Source organism: Oxyura jamaicensis, chromosome 4, assembly GCF_011077185.1.
Source record: "Oxyura jamaicensis isolate SHBP4307 breed ruddy duck chromosome 4, BPBGC_Ojam_1.0, whole genome shotgun sequence".
NCBI classification, from domain to species: domain Eukaryota; kingdom Metazoa; phylum Chordata; class Aves; order Anseriformes; family Anatidae; genus Oxyura; species Oxyura jamaicensis.
In genome coordinates, this window is record NC_048896.1 from 80066962 (window position 1) to 80085805 (window position 18844).

Sequence of the window (18844 nt, forward strand, 5' to 3'; positions counted from 1 at the left end):
TGTTGTCTCTGCAAAACTTTTGACTTTTCCTTGTCATTAACAAAAAGTTTGTGATCTTCAAAGTTATAAGCCAGTCACAGTTGTCTACCACTGTAAAGAGATAACATGCAGACCTTATCAAAGTGTTTTATTTTTTGTTCTTTTTTATTGGATCTTATTTTGTACCACAAATATATTTATGCTTTTAGTAAAACACAGTGATTTTATATAACAAGGCCAAAGTCATAGAATCAGAGAATAGTTTGGGTTGGAAGGGACCTTAAAGATCACCCGGTTCCAACCCCCCTGCCATGGGCAGGGACACCTCCCACCAGACCAGGTTGCCCAAAGCCCCATCCAGCCTGGTCTTAAGCACTTCCAGGGAGGGAAGTGTCCCCATCTTTCCTGTAGGTCCCCCACAAGGTCAGAAGGAGGCTTCCAGACTTTGATTTGTAGAGTAACAGCTTCACCATATTGACGTCATTTAAAAATAAAGCAGACACATTTATCTCCAGGAAGCAGAATTCACAATTAAGATGAAATCTATTTTTTCTAGACAGTGAGCAGATACCCAGGCCAAGGAAACAAAGTAGGTGCATTATGCATTAAAGGCAGGTACATTCAAAAGTGCTGCCATCACACACAACCACTCCAGCTCAAACATTCTGTCCGAATAACATTAACTATAAAAACAACTTTAAAAAAGTGTAAGTTGGCAACTGTTAAGTACTTACCACCAATACAAATTTTCATCTGCAGATAAGTAGTCGCCTTCTTTTTAAAGTAAAATAAACAAAATCACATTTTGTTCAGGCAATATTTTAATGTCATTTTATTACAAGAATTATGTACTTCACATGGGGAAAATAATCAAAAGCACTTTTTTATGAAGTTCCTATAAAAATCTGGAATTATAAAAGATTCGACATTGAAAGAGTTAAATGAGACTAACAACAAAATGGATCTTACTTTTTCAAGTCTGCTGTTAACTACTAGCATTAGCAAAGGACGTTTTCTCTCATTTTGTCTTCATTCATCTGCTTCCCTGCGCAAAAGGCTTGAAAGATTCATTCTTGTTTTTTCAAGCGCCAATGTTTTTGCTCGTCTCGAAGGCCTTGAACTGGGCACTGGGACTGATTCTGGAATTTCATCACCACTGAAATAGAAAATATTTTAAGTTATGACCAAAAAGATTAAGCAAACTAAGGAGTTCGTTAATAGATAATCTTGAAATCGCTGTTTAACAAAATCTTGGTCTTAAAGAGCAAAAGTACTTCTTACCGATTTTGTACTTAGTGTGTTACTTGCTTGAAAAAGACATCACAACTGAAGCATATAAAATTACAGAGATTATATTTTAATCCTGCAAGATCTCAAGAGAAGAAACGCCATGCGTATATTCATTTATTAAACATTTCTAAATGTTTATTAAATGTGGAAAGACAGGAACAAAAATACCAGCCAGAAGTGTGGTGTGGGGAAAAAAACAACACTAAGAAGTCAGAATCCTTCACAGAACAGTTATTAAAACAAAAAGCAATTGAAAGAAGAGTAATGCAACCAAAAATTTATCTTTTGACGGACAATGTATATTAACTGTATGTACTAAATGTATGTGAAAATTAATTACCAGGCAACAACAACAATTGACGTTTTCAAACGTATTACATTTCAAACGTATCAGTTTAATGAAATGCTTTTTGTTAAATATTTACTTTCGCATTAGGTTTTGAGAAAAAAAAATATTCCTTTCTAGTGAGGAATTAAATTGCGTTGCTGGAACTGCTAGAATCATGCTTTTGAAGGTGGAAAGTAAACAATTTACCTTTCACTACCAGATTTTACAGTTGTGCCAGTTTTTCTTCTGCTCACAGACCTTGCTTCTGCTGCTTTTCGTTGTCCTAAGTATAAACAAAAGTCTTTTTGCATCACATTATTTCTTTTGTTAAACCAGTTTTATGTCTTTTCCTCAGTGTCTGATGTTCCATTGAAACATATAACATGTAGTCACCACATTAGATGGAATATTATCTTTAGACAAAACAAAGAAGCCCACAAGATAATACTTCTCACATAAACAGTTGTACATTATTGTAAGTGGCTGTGACCAAATTATATTGAGATTCTGTAGTCATGGGGAGTATTGTTTACTTTTATCTCTTGTTGGGAAAGACTAACAGCACAAAAGTCTCCACAAAACAGATGATTTTAATCTTTTAATATTTTTTAAAAAAAAACAGATTACGAAGACTGCCTTGTTTAAACAAAGAGAGAGGTTCACAAAAAATAATTATTTAAAACAGATAATATTATAGCCAGAAACATCCAGTGCATACCTCTGCCAGTATTGTTTCTTGTGGATTTCAATTTTGTAGTAGCTTTAATTTTAGCTTCGTTAACTGGAGTATGAAGAGCATCTTTGGTATTTTCTGTTAAAAAGAATAATGCATGCAGGAGTCATAATCATCTTTCAATTTATCTTATGTTCTTTCAAGTATTATCAGTACACTTTAAACATTGGCTAGTATATAAAAAGCCATACAATTTAACTCCACTTTTTCCTTAAACTATAAATTAATTAATAAGGCTAGAAAGCAGCATAAAATGTCACTCAGCCATAACACACATACACACACATAATATTGTTATATATAAACTATTCCTGACAACTATTTAGCCCTCCCTTAGTATTTCTAACAATTTTAGGAAGTCTTTTTCTTCAGCAATTTATGTTACTGCTAGGAAGTTTTTTTTCCTAATGTCAAATCTAGATCAACTTTGCAGCAATTGAAGTACAAAAAGTAAAGGGTTTTGCTCACAGCTATCATTTCCATATTTGAAGAGGTAAATATTGGATCATTGGATCATTAAAAATAAAGCAAACTTATTTGGGTGGCATTGAAAGAGAAAGGAAACAATACTTTTCTCCTACTGCTTGCCTAAAGTGCTCAAAGTTCTTCTTTCATAAGAAAATCATACCAAAATACTATTGGCTGTTAGCAGAAAATGGTTCAACTAGAAATACTTCCGTTGCTTTCTCAAAACCAGCTAGCTTTTCTAGGTTCCCATCCAATAAGTATTTCAATACAGAAACATAGAACAAACTAATTTGACACTTTCAGAAGCAACATATCAAGGCCTTGAAATAATCCACTAAAAAAAACTTTTTTTAATGGTATATTCTGCTTAAAACAGTTGCATGTCAATATCTTTGCTTTATTGCTTCAGGTAAACAAGTTTCATCCGACTGCTTTCTTACTACTGTATTAGAATTCCTGTGCTACCAGCAAAACATACTCTGCTAAAGCATGTGCAGCCACATAAGCTGTTCAGACAGCACAAAGTCTTCCATCTACTTCCACTTCAAGCTCCTAAATAGCAATGAAAAGAAATCTGGCTCCAACATATGAATAAGGAACAGTTCTGTGTATATCAACTGTATATTGCTATAATACAGTCTGCAAAAAAGTACAGGCATGGTAATACCATATTCTATTGGAGCCTTAGTGAGCCACATTCTGAAGCTGAGTTAGTCAATATGATTTAGCAGGCAGATGGGTATGTCAAACAGCTTTAAAAAAAAGCTAATACTGTTTTTGTCAAGAAGAAAGAACTATAGGTTAAGACTCAAAATATACTGGTTAAACTAGAGCAATAAGGAGAATAAGAAATCAGAAAAACTGTTTGCAAAGCAATAAAAGAAAATGCTTAACAAATATTAAACAGGATACATTTTTACTAGTTACCTCTTCCACTTTTTTTTTTCCCCAAAGTAGATTTAGGAGAGGAAAAACTAGGACATCTTTTCATACAATCACTCAATTGTACCTACTGAAATACACCTCCCCTGAAATACCTTCTTCATTTTGAAGGGTGTCTGCAGATAACATAGTGCCAGTTTCCTGCGTCCCTTCGGCGAGGCCTGTGTCAGTCTGTTCTGAGTGGCTTTTGCCCACATTAGCGCCTTTGGTCAGGTTCATCAGGTTCACCTTGATCTTCTCAATAGCTCTTTGACACAATTTATCTTTCACTTTCTGGGAAGAGACACTTAACATTAAATGCTACTTAATTTTACAACTATTCCTTTTATCAAGTTTACCCACTAACAGGATTAGTTAAGTTTACTCTAAGAATGACAAAAAGTGTCACAAAGTTGATTACTCTAGCTGAAAGGAGAAACACTTTCTCCATCAACACTAGGCACAGAAACTCCAGAAGAATTTTTATTTTCATCTTTTTAACAGGAAACCTGAAAAAGCACTGAAGTTATAGGACCTCTCCAGGCGAGCCCTGGAACATTGCTACTTCTTGATGATATATGCCTAGAGGACTCTCCAACATTTCAGTATAACACTGTCTTCCTCTGTCCCACTCCCAGATTTCACTTCATATTTATCCATAAAATGGATAAATGTAAGACTTGTAATCCCTTCCTATTTCATCTTAAACCAAGCACCCCTTTCATATTGCCTAATGATCTTACAGTTACAATGCAAGTTAAGGCATAGAATTTCAACTGTTAATTATTAACTAAGTAAGCCACACAAACTGTGAAAGACAATATTCAATTTTATTTACATTTAAAAGCTAAGAACTAACTACACACCACTTACCACAAGTCCTTACAGTTTTGAACTGTATCAACTTGGACACTTATTGCTATCTATGCTAGCTGAAATACAAAAATCTGAGCTGAGACCACTGTATAACTTACATAAATAACCTCATCAAAGATGAGGTTTTTAAAGACGGGTTAAAAAAATAATTCCGATCACATTGTCATAGTAAACAGGCCTTTAACCCTTTGATAGTAAAATAAAATAAAAAGCAAGAACCATGTTATTTATGCCCTACCTCTAGAATCTCATCAAGCAGAATCAGAAGATTCTCTGTGGAAGAACTACTGAGTTCTAACATACTTAAAGCTTTTGCATAAATACGAACATCGGGTGCAGTTGGGTCCGTCAAGATTTCATTGCAAATTTTCAGTGCTAAACTATCATGCACTGTGAAGTCCTGTAAAGGAAAGAAAACGATACCTGAAATTTATCTGAAAATTATTTACCAAACAATGGGGTCACACTGATTTAAGCGACTAATAACTAACTTTACATAGTAATTTTTTTTCTTAAAATGTAGTATTTTGACCATGTACATGAACATATTTTAAGAATGTTTTTCCCAATACAGATAATTAAGGAGTTCCTGCTAGCATTACTTAATTATAAGAGGGGAGGGGATGGAGAGAAGGAGAATCAAGCTAAGAGTTTTCATTGCCTGAACTGTCAATTGCTTAATCCAGATTCTGACAGTAGGAATCTCAGAAGGCCCAACAAGCAGCTAGCAGTTCTTAATCTCTAGACACAAATACTGCTTTCTTTCGATTGAACCCACTGTACCTGATAGTCTAGAGACTTTTTGACCTGAGGGTTCAGTCCACTTGGTCTGGTCAGGTCCACTAATAGTTCAGAAACATTACTGGTGTCTACTTCAGCCAAAGGGGAAGTTGCAGGAGCATTTAACAGCGTTCGCAGAGTTGGAAGATAAGCTTCCTCAAAGCATTCCTGGTTAGACCTGTTTCAATTGAGTCAAACATTAGTAGCACAAGGAGACAGAATTAAACATCAATTCACCCCTAAATCTTCTCTTCTATGATTAAAGTTTACAGACACTTTACAATATATTTTAGCTGTCAAAGCAGAGGGGGAGCAGCCAGCCTTATTAGAGACAGGCAGCAGGATCAAGACAACAAAACTCACTTCACAGGATCAACTCCTTTTAAGTTTTAGCTCACTTGTTTTTTCAAGGAAATTTTAGGTAGCACATGTATCTCTGAACAGTTTGGAAGTTAATCCTTACCACTAAAAGCCTAACTGATATATACAGATACAGAAATACACTTCCCTGTATCTTTATTTTTCTTCTGCTCATTCCTCCTTCCTGCTAGTATTTTTCTTTAGGGGTACATATCTCACCGTAAAAAAAAAAAAAAAAAAAAAAAAAAAGAAACCTGGCAAAAAAGAAGTGGTGATTAACAAGATTTTGAAAGAAATACTTGTGTTTTTTTTCTCAGAAAAGTTTGTAACTCCTGCCAAGCAAGCCTAAAAAATCACATGGTTGCATGTGGTTTTGCAGCAAGTTATCTAAAGGTGTAGTTCCATAAGATAGGTAAAATCAATTTAATAGGAAAATTGCCAAAAAGTACAAGGTACTGGTTGGTGAAGCAAAGTTTGTTTTTTTTTAAACCTCAAATAGTTTTTCAGCTCCTATTTGAACCCAACAAACTGGGGAAGAAAACTAATGAAGTAAATAATGATTAGAACTTGTGAGCACTATAACTGGGGCAAGAAAATACAAAAGCAGAAACTCTCCCATTCAGCAGTTTTATGCTTTAAATTGGCTGAAGTACAACTGAAGTATCATTCAGATTATTTCCTGCAAGTTAGAAAAATAAAGTCTAGTAGCATATAGGCACAAGGCAGAACATTTTCCTCTGAGGCTGCCAGGGAAATTATTACTCTTTAATAAACATTCCATGAATAAGAATTGTTCACCAGTTACAGGACCCTGTCCCTATTACTAACATGCCATGCCATTCTTTTGATATGACAGAATATTACTTTTAAAAGCCAGCAGCAACATTTGTTTATCACAAAGTTCAAATATTAATTTAAAAAATTAAGCCTCTTGACTCTATCTGATCAGAGGGAAAAGTCAGAGCAACATGCAGAAAAACAGAATTTAAAAGTTCAGCAATAGATCAGTACCAAAATTAGGCACAAAACCCAGCCAAAACTCACACATTCACCTTCATTTTCCTTTTCTGAATGGCAACTTTGCAGACTGCTCTGAATCAGCTGCCACAGGGTAATTAATAGTTCTCTTCTGAAAATACAGTATTGGTAACTGAAGACAATCCATGATTCATCTTAAAATGAACCATTTGTGAGATGCAGAATGCAGGTAATTTTCTGGACAGAAAATTAACGAGGTTTCCTAATTTAACAGATTCTGAATTAGCGAGCCAGACTAAGATTTAGGATTTTTTTTCTCTATTGATTTTCCTACTTTTTGCTCAAAGCATGCACCTTGCCCCAAAGATCATCTCTGAGGTGCAAGGAGTTGCCTTGTTCACAAATTACTTTGAAATACACAGAATTACTCAGGTGGGCCTCAGTAAGACAATCATTAAGACTCATAATAGAGAGATACACAGGGCCAGAAGACATCCACAGGTCAAAGAGATAACCAGTGGTAAAAGCTTATGCTCATTATTCATTATCAAAAGGTACTAGAAGCATATGAAATTAGGTTTTTGTTACCTATTTTCAATAGTACTTAAGCAGGGAAAAACAGACACTGGAGTAAACTGGTTACTTTTCCCATCGTTCTTCTGAGAACAGCAGAAGAAGTTTTTCTTTAGCTAAGAAAAATAGAAAAACAGCCTGTTTCTTTGAGAACTTGCTGGACACTGTTAATTCTATTTTGAACCATGCCTGATAGCTGCTCTTAAGTGACAGTTCAAAGCCCACCTGTAGCGTTCAACAGCATAAGTAAAGTACATCTTTTAAAACTAATCTTTAAACTGAATATCCAGAAGAACTGTTTCACTCAAGCTGTCCTACGAAAGAAAAAAATAGGTCAGAGAAAGAAGGTCACAGAGAAAGAAGGAATTAATGGAAAGTTTTCAGAATGTTCTTAGGTTGAGAGTTTACATACATTCAAAAGTAATATGCACAGGGGACTGAGTGAGACCATTAGGTCCAATTTGCATTTGTGCAATTTGAAAAGGTTTGCTAAAGCTGCTAAGACCAACATACATTTTCACATGATATTTTACAAAGGCCTTACCTATTTGCATAAGCATATAAAGGGAAGAAAACTCCCAGACAATGCCTAAGCTGAGTATCCTCTTCAGTCACAGGATTATACCACAACAAAACAAGACGAGAAAGAAGTTTGGCACTAATCAGCCTCCCGGAGAACATCAGTTTGGCTATGCCTTCTGCAGTTTCTGTCCTAAGTTCTGAAAACTGAAGGAAAAAATTGATCATATACACAGCATACCTACCAGCGTCAGCATTTTCACTAATACTTTGTAGTAAAATAGTCTACATCTTATTGCAACTGTCAATTCTCTACATTCACATATTTGCACATGTAGAGAATTCAAAAGTTGGCTCAAAAATAACATTAGTCAGTATCAGTGGCAAAGTTACTGTTTTAGGGCAACCGTTCTAACATTAGACCATTCATTTTCACATAATGTAATGTTCAAATGCAACGTAATAGAATGGTAAGCCTTCTGCAAAAATTATTTTAAAAACAAAACCAAGGCATATTCTGTAACAATTTCTTACCTCACTGTCTAAAAAACTAGAAAGAAGCTGTAAGAAGCTCTGAATCGTAGCAGTCTCTTCTTCCTTCTCTGTTGTTTTACTTTCTTCCTCACAATTTTCAGTTACAGTTTGTACATATTCACTTTGAGACTCATTGTCAGGTCTGGCTTTGAAAGGCTCAATCCCGAAGAGCATCAGCTGATCAAAGACTGCCTTTAAAGCACTGAGCTTTATCTTTATATTATCTATTTGTAAAACCTAGGTTTAATAAGAAAAATACATCCATAATGTTACAGCATATCAATGTTAAGCCTAAGTGGATATTAGCTTTTTTGCTTCAGCAAGATTATCCCAAGCACTATACAAAGTTTCCCAAATTAAACAAATTTCAGACTCTGTGAAGGTATGATATTATATGAAGCTTAAACTGCTATTTATAATATTCTGAGAAAGAACTTTCTCAACTTATCCATGTCATTTCTATTACCAAATAAAAAAATCTGTCCAACTTCACTCACAGAGGGCATGCGTGTACCATGCATGTATGAGATGTAGCCTTCAGCTCAACTTCTAAGCAGACATTGGGCAAACAGAAAATCTTATTTGTCTATACTAAATCCATAGTATTAGGCACTACAGAAAAAATACTAATATAATCCTTGCTCTAAAAGACTATTGTTTAATTAAAATAAACATCACATGAAATACAGCAGGCAAGTCATAAAGGTGCACAGGTTATGTATTATGTTTCAAGCCAACATTTAAGTAAAAGCACATATGGCTGGGTAGCCTGGAGAGCCTACACCTATACAAAGAATACAAAGAAGGTTTTAAAGTTACTCATTTCTGTAGGTACTAAATCTAAAGTTTAAGTTGTTAAAACAACTCAAAGCCTCCCTAAACAATCTAATTTCTAATGAGACATAACTAAAGGCAGATTAAAAACGTTTTGCTAGCTTTTTAGGAACTCTAACTTCTGCTGATAGCTCTAGCATCTTGTCTGATGAGAACATACTATCTCCACACCTTTTCCAAATCTCATCCTTTATGGGAGTCACATGCCTGCTGTCAGCTCACGTGGGTGTGCACAGGCACAAACAGACTTCTGTTAAAGCCATGGTTTGAAGAGTAGACATCTTTTATACAATCAGTTCAGCATCAGAACATTTACTACCAAGGTGGGAGATGTTGGAATTATGCCATTCTCATGAGTCCAGCCAATGCATCCCATATTCATAGGCAATTGACCGTAATATTAAAACAAGTAAAACACTATCATTTGCTGGTTTTAATATCGCTGTATACTCTAATTAAGAGCTCTTCCTTAACTCATACAAAATTAGTCATTTGGAAATTAAATCATATGTCCATATTACAGTAAGTATGTAACAATTGTAAGTAGTCACATTTTTCAGTTTATTTTCCCAAGAAAGGAAGGCTTACAGAATCCTACAGCTTCTCTATTCTACATTGTAATAACATATTTGACTGATTTTATGCAGACTTGGAAGAAAAAGTGAGATCTTTTAAATAAAGAGTTCCTAGAAATTCTCAAAACAGGTGGCCTTACAAAGGAACACACACTACCAAGATGCAATAATATAAGCTTAAATATTTTTAGACATCAGAAAAATCTACATGAAACTACGCTCTCCAGATCCAGATCTTCAGCAAATCAGGAATCATTGCTATTCAAGTAACATGTAGGATAGCTTATAATAGTAAATAAAATAAAATCAGTCTTGGATCTAAGTCACATAGACCATCAGTCCATTTCCCATCAAAAATTTTACCTGTAACAGCAATGCAAGGTGTTGTCGGGCAAATTCTTTGCTCTGAAGGGCACAACAACCCAAACACAGAACCGCCATGTTTCTCACAGCTGGATGGACGTTTGCTATGCCAGGAAGTATCTGGAAACAGTAATTTTTAATTTGTAATTGAAATACATAAATTGAAAATAGAAAATCAGCTACACTGTTTAACTTTTCCTTACCCTGAAAATAATGTAGTGCATTACAGGACTGGAAATTTGTAACTACTATATACTCTGTTTATCAAGGCATAAACAGAAATGTATTTTGAGTATGATGTTTGAAGTCAGCAGTAAAAGAATGGCTATTACATGAGCATTGTGCTTTGTATTTGTTTTAATAAACATTTGTTTTCAAACCAAATCAAGTTGGCCACTCATTGTGAAATGAAAGACAAACCTACACATTTCTTCATAAAAGACATTAGCATTCTTGCAGAGAAACAATACCCAATTCCAAACTGCAAAATACAGACGTGACTTCTCTTTACTTGGAATAGTTTTGAGAAACCAGTGGTAAGAATCCACATGAAAGAAAAGAGAGGCTCCATAGAGGAAGTATGCTACAATGATGTCATTCTATATTTTGACATTGATTGAAGAGTTTAAGTTTAAAAAAAAAAAAACAAACATATACTAAAGCATGTAATCAGTGAAAACCCAGTAGGAACAACAAAATGAAAGCAGGATCTTGGAGAAAGAACAGTAGAATAAACAATGAATGTGAAAATTAAAGAAAGACCTAATTAAAAAGAAAAAGGGTTCTGTGGGACACATCAGAACTGATTTCTTTCAGATGTATAATAGTGTTCTAAGAAATCAGGTGTGGTTCCACAATATTTAAGCCAATCTAAATTGGTGTTGCAATTTTCTTTCCAGTTTGAATTTAAGAATGCCCATACTGAGTCAAATCATCTGGCCCAGTGCCCTGTTAATAACAAAGATCAAAACCAAATTCCTACGAAGTATTACATAAACAGGCTAAGTAGATTCTTCCCAGGAATTCTTGATGAGGTCCCAGCAATTCACAGCTGAGACAGAGCTGGGAGACTGTTCTATCTACCTAATTTCCATAATATTTATTTTTCTTGAACTTACTCAGTGTTCCATAAAATTTAGGCAAGAGTTCATCATGCACACACATCCCGTGACAAGGAATTCCACAGATTACATATTAGGAGAAGAATCAACTCATTTAATTCATTTGTTCTGAGCTTGCTAGTTGCTAGCTCTACCCAGTGAAGTGATCATCCAGTCCTTATTCACTTTCCCCACAATATGCATAATTTTTGACCTCTCTCTCAGACGCTAACCTAAGTCCTCTTTTTTTCCAGGTTAGAAAACGATAGCCTATTCAGTCACTCTTCATTCAGAAGCTGTTTCATGTATTTCCTCATTACCCTTCTCTTGACCACTTTCATTTCAAATTTAACCTTTTTAGACAGAGGGGATAAGAATTGCCTTTAGTATTCAGATGAGGGTGTACCACGTGTTCATACAGCAGCACATTGCTTTTTTTCCCACTTTGTTCTCTATTGCCTGCACAGGAAACAGTTCAAATCTTCTTGAAGCAGCACACTCAGTGATTGCTAAAATGGTGTTATTTAGAAACATTTGTCTTAAAACCCACACCCTTCACAACTACAACTATTAAGTACATTTCGCAGACTATAAAAGGCTTACCATGCCATTGCATTCGTTACTCAGTACAGAAACATTTTGCTTTTCAAAGCAAGAAAACAGAGGCAGAAATGCTCTACAATAAAACATCTTTGCTTGTACCAGGCAGGGATGAAAGAAAAGTCTACAAGGGCTCCAGCTTCTTCCCGATGAAGAGCTTTTGACTAACTCCAAACAAAGGTACCTTGGAGTTCTTTATTAGAGATGTCATACCTTCAGCTAATAGAAAATCCAAGTAATTAAAGTACAAAAGCAGTAAGCAGATGCTTAAGCAGCACACTAGAACTTAGCACTGTCCAATGCAGTCAAACATTAGCTATTTACTGTATTCCCATTTTATTTTAGTAACTCTGCTGCATCCAGTTCTGATGTAGATTCTAAGCTCAGAACAGCATATCTGGACTGCAACTCTAAGACACTCAGTTTTGGTACGGCTTAAAAGCACCAGACACAGCACTAAGGCACAGCACAACTCTGAAATAATCACAAACCATCCTGACAGCACCAAAGTGCCAACTGCTACGTATCTTTTTATTATAATGTAAAGCAGTATATATTATTACATACCATAGATTCAATTAGCTCATTAATGGTTGGACCAATTCCTGTAGAAATGGATATCATCTTGAGAAGCTCATAACACATCAACAAACACTTCAACAGTGTTTCAGGATCATTCTTCAAGGTGAGTCAGGAAAAAAGAAAAAGGTCATTATTACAAATGGTGGCTGTGATGATGAGAAGAGGGACATTAATCACATTAACCATGATTATTTCCCACCCAAATAAACATTTTGTGTCCACTACACGTGATTTGCAAGATAATTAATCAAAATTAATCTGTAAGCAATGATGAAAAGATTCAGTTTCATGTTTTCAGTTAGTTAAGAGTATATACAGCAAAAGCAAGTTTCTTTTAGAATTCTTTAGTCGTTCAAGGACAAAAAAGAAGCTTACTGTAATCCATTTTGAATAGACATCAAAACACAATTAGCATTTGGTAATACAGGAAGGGAAAAATAAACCTTTTCCTCACGCATTTCTTTAATTTCAGGTTGCTCTGCTTCTTTTATCAGATTGGCTTTTGTGTGTTCCAACTCAGTTATTTTTTCTTTTAATACAGATGCTCTATTAAAATCCTGAAGAGAAATGCATTCTTCCAAAGCTGTTCTTGCTTCAAAAAGTTTCACTTTTATTTCAGCCAACTGAAATATAAAGTACAAGGAAAACATTGCAATATTACAACTTACGTTATATCAGCCAACATTAGTCAATAATGCAGTTTTAACAAACTCTTATTTGATGGATAAGTTTAAAAAATATTTTTCATTTGCCTACCTTAACCTGTCGCTTTCTTATTTCAGAAGCATCAAGAGGCTGGTCAACAGTAACAATCGGCTCACGAACCTCTGAGATAATTTCTGCGATCTGTTGTTACAATCAGATTATTAGCACAAGTAACTTCAGCTTAGATGTCAGATCCAATGCATTTGGTTTTTACAAATTTAAAATACCATCCTTCTGAAACTTCTGTGGAGTTTTCCTTAGCTGTTAAAAAAGTAGGACTTAATTGACTGCTATTCAATGACAAGTAGCCTAACCATGAAAGTCCAGTGTTTTCTACTGCTAGGCAAGAATTTAGTATGTTGAGTGTTTTCTACTGCTAGTTAGATAAACAAGAAAATAGAAGACTGCATATCCTTTAATAAGTTATGAATTTCTATGCTGACAGTTCACAGGCACTGTCTCCTCTAGGTCTGAGCACACATTTCAAAAAGAAAGACTAATAACAGGAGTAAGGGTTTGGGTTTTTTTGTTTTTAAATCTCTTACTATTTCAGTTAAAATACAACTAACACTTTAATTTAAAGGTCTATAAACCACCATACATAGTGTAAGGAGCAATATAAGTAATTGAATTCCAAGCCAAATATATGTGTAGAACTGGAAGCAGAACTAGTCTGAGGGTTTTTCAGTAGGTTAGAGGTTTCTTTAAGGTGAGGCCCATTATGTTAATAAAAAAGAGAGGAAATATAAGGAAAACTCATTTAAAAGTATTTGAGCAAAACCAAGAGTCCATGTTTCAGGAGTCAAGTTGAAATAATTATGCTGCATATATGGACTCGGCTATATAAAATACTTTTCTTAGAAGGATTTTTAGAACTTCTCTCAGCTGAAAAGAGGGAAGAAAAATCTGAAGTCTGGAAAACACATACTATCCTCATTTTGAATGTTCTAGTCAAAACCAGTTGGATCTAGTAAGACAAAGGATTTTTAAATGGGCTGTTGAAGTGTAATACTTTCCTAATTTGAGGATTATGTCTACAAAGTCGGCCAAATACTCAAGACAGAACTCTTCATATGTTCATATGAGCACAAAATGCAGCAATGCCAAGAAAAAAAAAAAGGTGCAGAGGCTGGTATGGCAGGGAAAAAAAAACATAAGTGTTTCCAAACTAAAAATATTTTAATTCCTGATATTTCATTTACAATGATTTGTAAAGACTGTTTGATATACAGAGAAAGCATAGCCCAGAAAACAATGAGCCTTTGGAATTGCTTACAATTTGAATCCTTCTGTCATCATCCTTAATGATACTAAGTAATCTTTCCACAAGCAGAGGCACAAGGGCTGCTGAAGTGGCAGGCAGAATGAGAATCTTTTGTAAAACAAGTAACAGATGCTTTCTGCATTAAAGAGAATAAAAAAATAAATTTATTTGCTTATTCAAGAAAATTGAATATATTTAAGAGCTATTATTTTACCCACTTTGAGTTAGTGTTATGAATACATTACAAGAGAAACTTCTCTATACAACTCTTCAATTGCTGAATGTGCTTTCATACTTAGTATTTATCGTCTCCCAGTTTCATCTGATGGCTCTCAATTAGAAAAATGCTATTTTTTCCTTTTTAAAATCCGTTCTGACTATTGTTGAAAGAAAAATCATTCCAGTAAAAAACAGTGAAAGTGTTAATAGCATAGAATGCTTCCACAGAAGTTATCTGGCTGGAAACTTAAAAGAAAAAAAAAAAAAAGAATAAAAAACTATCCTGACAGTCAGGAATTACACAGAACGCATTCCACTGAGGATATAAAATTGTTACCATGTTTGTACTATCATGATTTCTATTCTTCTGAAAATAGCTGACGGTATGAACTTTCAAATTTATTCTCTTACTACTTCACATGCAGAGGCCATTCGAACTATAAGATCATCATCTAAATACCTCAGCTAATGGTCCAATTCAGCTTGACATCTAAAACATCTGCACCTTTCTAGGCTTTAGCAAACTGGGCTTAAAACTCAAAAAACTCACAGGCTACCTACTACAAGTCACCTGTGAGACTGTGATCCATTTATCTCCTCTTATTTTTGATATACTAAATTCCAAATGAACAGACTTGTAATTTCATAATCTCAAGAACGTGTTACAAAAACAAGCAATTTTGGTCTCCCCAAACAATGTCATATATGCATTAAACCTCATCTTGCCATAAAAGCAAGCAGGCAGTATTTTGCACCCTTTGGGGAACAACTCCATTAAAGAGAAAATGCTTTTTTTTCCAAGTATCAGAGAACCCTATTTTGTCCATTTGATCAGGTCATTTTCCCAACAGAGACTTTATGCCTGTCCACGGGCATGTGTGTCATAAGCCTAATAATACAGATTTTCTATTTAAATTTACCTTCCTCCCTCTTCAGTGGTATCCATGCAGCCTATAGTATGAATCAGTTGTTGGCCTATAAATTCTTTTGTCATCAGGTTTTCAAAACAAGTGAAGTCTTCTTTTTGTTCTTCACTAAGAACTGGCATATTTTGAAGGTAACTGAATAGAAAAAGAACAGATAGAATTACTTCAGAATCACTGTTAGAATGAAAAAACACCATAAATACATGTTCAGAAATGTTATATTCCCTACAGGAAAAAAAATCACTGAAACATACAATACATATTTTAAATAGTTCTTCTGTGATGGCATACTTGATCAGATACATAATCTGTTGTCAGATGCACACAGCCACATAGCACAGAAAGTGTAATCATTATCTTGTTTGTTCATTTTTCTAGAGTTGCTGTTCTTTAAATTTTAGCTATTAACTTGAGCACACACTCAGAAAATGCAGCGTGAAGCATATAATGTATGACATTTGATGCTGGGTATAATGTTACATATAAAAACAAATATGAGCTTTGAAAAAGATGTTTATTCTTACCATAGCTTTGCATATACTTTTCAGAAACAGTTAAGTTTAGCAATTTTTTTTGATCCTTCAAAGTTAGGAAAAAAAACTTAGCATGTAGCTACTATTTAAGACCATTTGAAATTACATTAAATGATCAGTAACTGCTGCCTATAACAGTAATGTAATTTGCAACACATAATAATGAAATATCTAAGTGAAGCTTACAATCCTGTATTTATTCTTAGGTGTCAGTGACTTGCAGTTTCTGCTCCTCCTGATGCTTTCACAGTGCAAATAAATCGAAGACTTCACCAGAACTATAAATCTTAATTGAAACAACTGTTGGCACTACTCACCAATGAACAGTTTAACAGTTGATACTACAACCAAGTACCAACAAACCTAATAAATCTTCCTCAGTCTCTTCCTTAAAGGGAGTAAGATTAGATGGAACAAGCTTTTTTTGTTTGTTTGGAGAGCAAATGTTTTGTGGACACTTTAATTATGAACTAGAAAACTTTTACCCACCAGACCACACCCACATTTCTATATTAAAGAAGCACAGACACTTTATACAGTAAATGTTTATGAAAGACATTGGCACATTCCATGTAGAGAAGTAACAGTGATTAATAAGAGTACCATTAGCATAGTATCACCCTACGGAATAGAGAAGAAAATATACATATTTTAAATTGGAAACATCTATCAAAGTACTACATTTTTCAGCAGGACTGATTTATAATCATTTTAGGAACCTTCACTCTACATTTTACAAGAGTAATACCTCAGTTAAAATTTCTCAGCATTCTCCATGCTCATAAAATGTGAGCAGAGCTTATGTTTATATTAAGACTGAAAACTTTTCTATATGAGTATCCCACTGAGACAATAAGATTTCCTTTCTTCACTTCAGTAGAAGATTGATTTATCAAAATATCCACAGTTTCTCCTTTGCTAAATGTTCTGTAATTGGCTCATTCACTGTCTTAGAACTTAAGTTTTTGGGAAAAATGCCTGCTTGAGCCGGGATACAGAAGGGAATGGAGTTTTGGTTTCAAAAATACTTCTGGGGAGTAGCCAGATTTCAGTTTGTTTTCACAAGCTACCACAACGAAAAATGTGTCAGTTTCTGTAAGCTCTTCACCAAACTACATACTAACAGATGGACAAAAGAATAGCTGCTTATTACAGAACAATCATTATTAGCTTTAATGGCAAAGAATTATATGCAATCGATTTAGAAGTCCATCTTGCTCATAATTAATAAGTAATGAGAAAACCATTTTGAAATATTCTATCTGCTTGTTACAGTTTTTGTTTAGAAGTAGTAAATCCTCTCAAAAAAATTAAAATCCCCAAAATGACTGTTAAGACAGAATTTTGGTTTAAGAGGAAACCTGAGGAGTTTAGCATAGAAACACTTAAAATATCTATTTTTTGTGGAATGCAAGAAAATTGTAAAATGTAACATACCTTAATAAATAATCTGCATATACCGCTGGTTCTGGCAATATCTGTTCTAGCAAATCTTCACCTTCTTCAGCTTTCGATTTCAGATGTTCACAAAGACATCTCCAATATAACACATTCTCAGCTGTTAAATCTTCCAGCGGAATCACTTTTCTTAACAATAAATAAATGCAGAGAGAGAAATAAAATATGGCCAAAGACAATAAATGCAAAGAAACGGACAATTTCCTAAGCAGAAAATAAAATCCTGTCAAAGATGCTCTCTGTAGAAGTACTTACAGACAGACGAAAATAACTTCTTCCATAAATAAGGACATAGAACAACTTGAACCTCTCACTGCATTGAACTTTTCAGTGTTTTAGATTAATGCTGTTCATGTTCAGTGTTTTAAATCAAAGTTTTCTGTTTGCAGAAAAACTCTGCTCAGCCCTTCAGATCTCCAAAAGCAGCCACCTAGGTCTAACTAACTCCATGGAGCATTGCTATGTCTCCGCAATTCTGGAAAACTAAACTCCATCAATCTGCAGAAATGAATTGCATTATTTTCCAGCTTATCTTCGTGAATTGTTTATTCTGTTCTTAACAGAAGATTTTCACAAAATATTCCAGTAGCAATTATAGCACATCAAACACAAAAAAGTAATTAACTGCTTCTTAACATCCTCCACAAGTTTAGCCTCAGTGTATCACTCATAGGAATGGCACTCCTTTTCCATTATAAGCTGAGCATATGTTATTTGTTTTCAGAAACAGAAAATTAAATTGTGCATTGATTCTACCTCAGAAAGAGGCTGCATATCGCTTTCAGTGGCACTTCAGCATTTAGCACTCACTAGAATCCCATCTTATTTGCAGACTATCAGTAAAAATGTTGTTTTCCCTTTAGGTTACTCACCCCACCTACCCCCCCAAACAAACAAAAGCATGTGATACAAACAAAACCACCTTGGCAATACGTGGATGAAATTTCAAGCTGCAGTTAAAATCATCATGCAGGAACTTGCCAAACATTTTGCATAAATCAAGTAACCTCATTACAAGCTGAGTAATTTCACTGCTTCTCAAAAGGTTGTTAGTCCAACAGATCTATTTCTTCAAGAGATTTTCCTTTAGAAAAAGGAAGCCTTGTTTTGTGGAGGTTCAAAGTCAGACTGACAAGTCCATAACTATATAAATTTTTCCTTTGAACTTCAAGATATTGGCACATTCCCAGAGGCTGTAAGGAAGTTATTTCCCCATTATTGGTGCTACTTAAAGACAGACAGGCCTGCATCTGAAGCTTTGGGGTACAATCCATCTAGCACCTACTGATTTCAAAATATCGGTCATAAGCTACTACAATAGAATGTGAGACACTTCGTATGATGGC

At 34.6% G+C, this 18844-nt stretch overlaps 1 protein-coding gene across 1 annotated transcript in view; it reads right to left on the reverse strand.

The window, feature by feature from the left end:
- Positions 1-138: 138 nt before the first annotated feature.
- The window catches only part of NCAPG (non-SMC condensin I complex subunit G), a 28144-nt gene continuing 9438 nt past the window's right edge, over positions 139-18844 (reverse strand). The window contains exons 7-21 of the mRNA XM_035326134.1: positions 17478-17627; positions 15502-15642; positions 14375-14498; positions 13150-13239; positions 12837-13016; positions 12379-12489; positions 10112-10231; positions 8340-8576; positions 7831-8012; positions 5379-5553; positions 4834-4995; positions 3836-4013; positions 2316-2408; positions 1805-1880; positions 139-1135 (exon numbers count right to left, since the gene is read on the reverse strand). Coding sequence (XP_035182025.1) covers positions 1009-1135; positions 1805-1880; positions 2316-2408; positions 3836-4013; positions 4834-4995; positions 5379-5553; positions 7831-8012; positions 8340-8576; positions 10112-10231; positions 12379-12489; positions 12837-13016; positions 13150-13239; positions 14375-14498; positions 15502-15642; positions 17478-17627 — 2146 coding nt within the window. The 3' untranslated portion in view covers positions 139-1008. The remainder of the gene's footprint in view (positions 1136-1804; positions 1881-2315; positions 2409-3835; positions 4014-4833; positions 4996-5378; positions 5554-7830; positions 8013-8339; positions 8577-10111; positions 10232-12378; positions 12490-12836; positions 13017-13149; positions 13240-14374; positions 14499-15501; positions 15643-17477; positions 17628-18844) is intronic.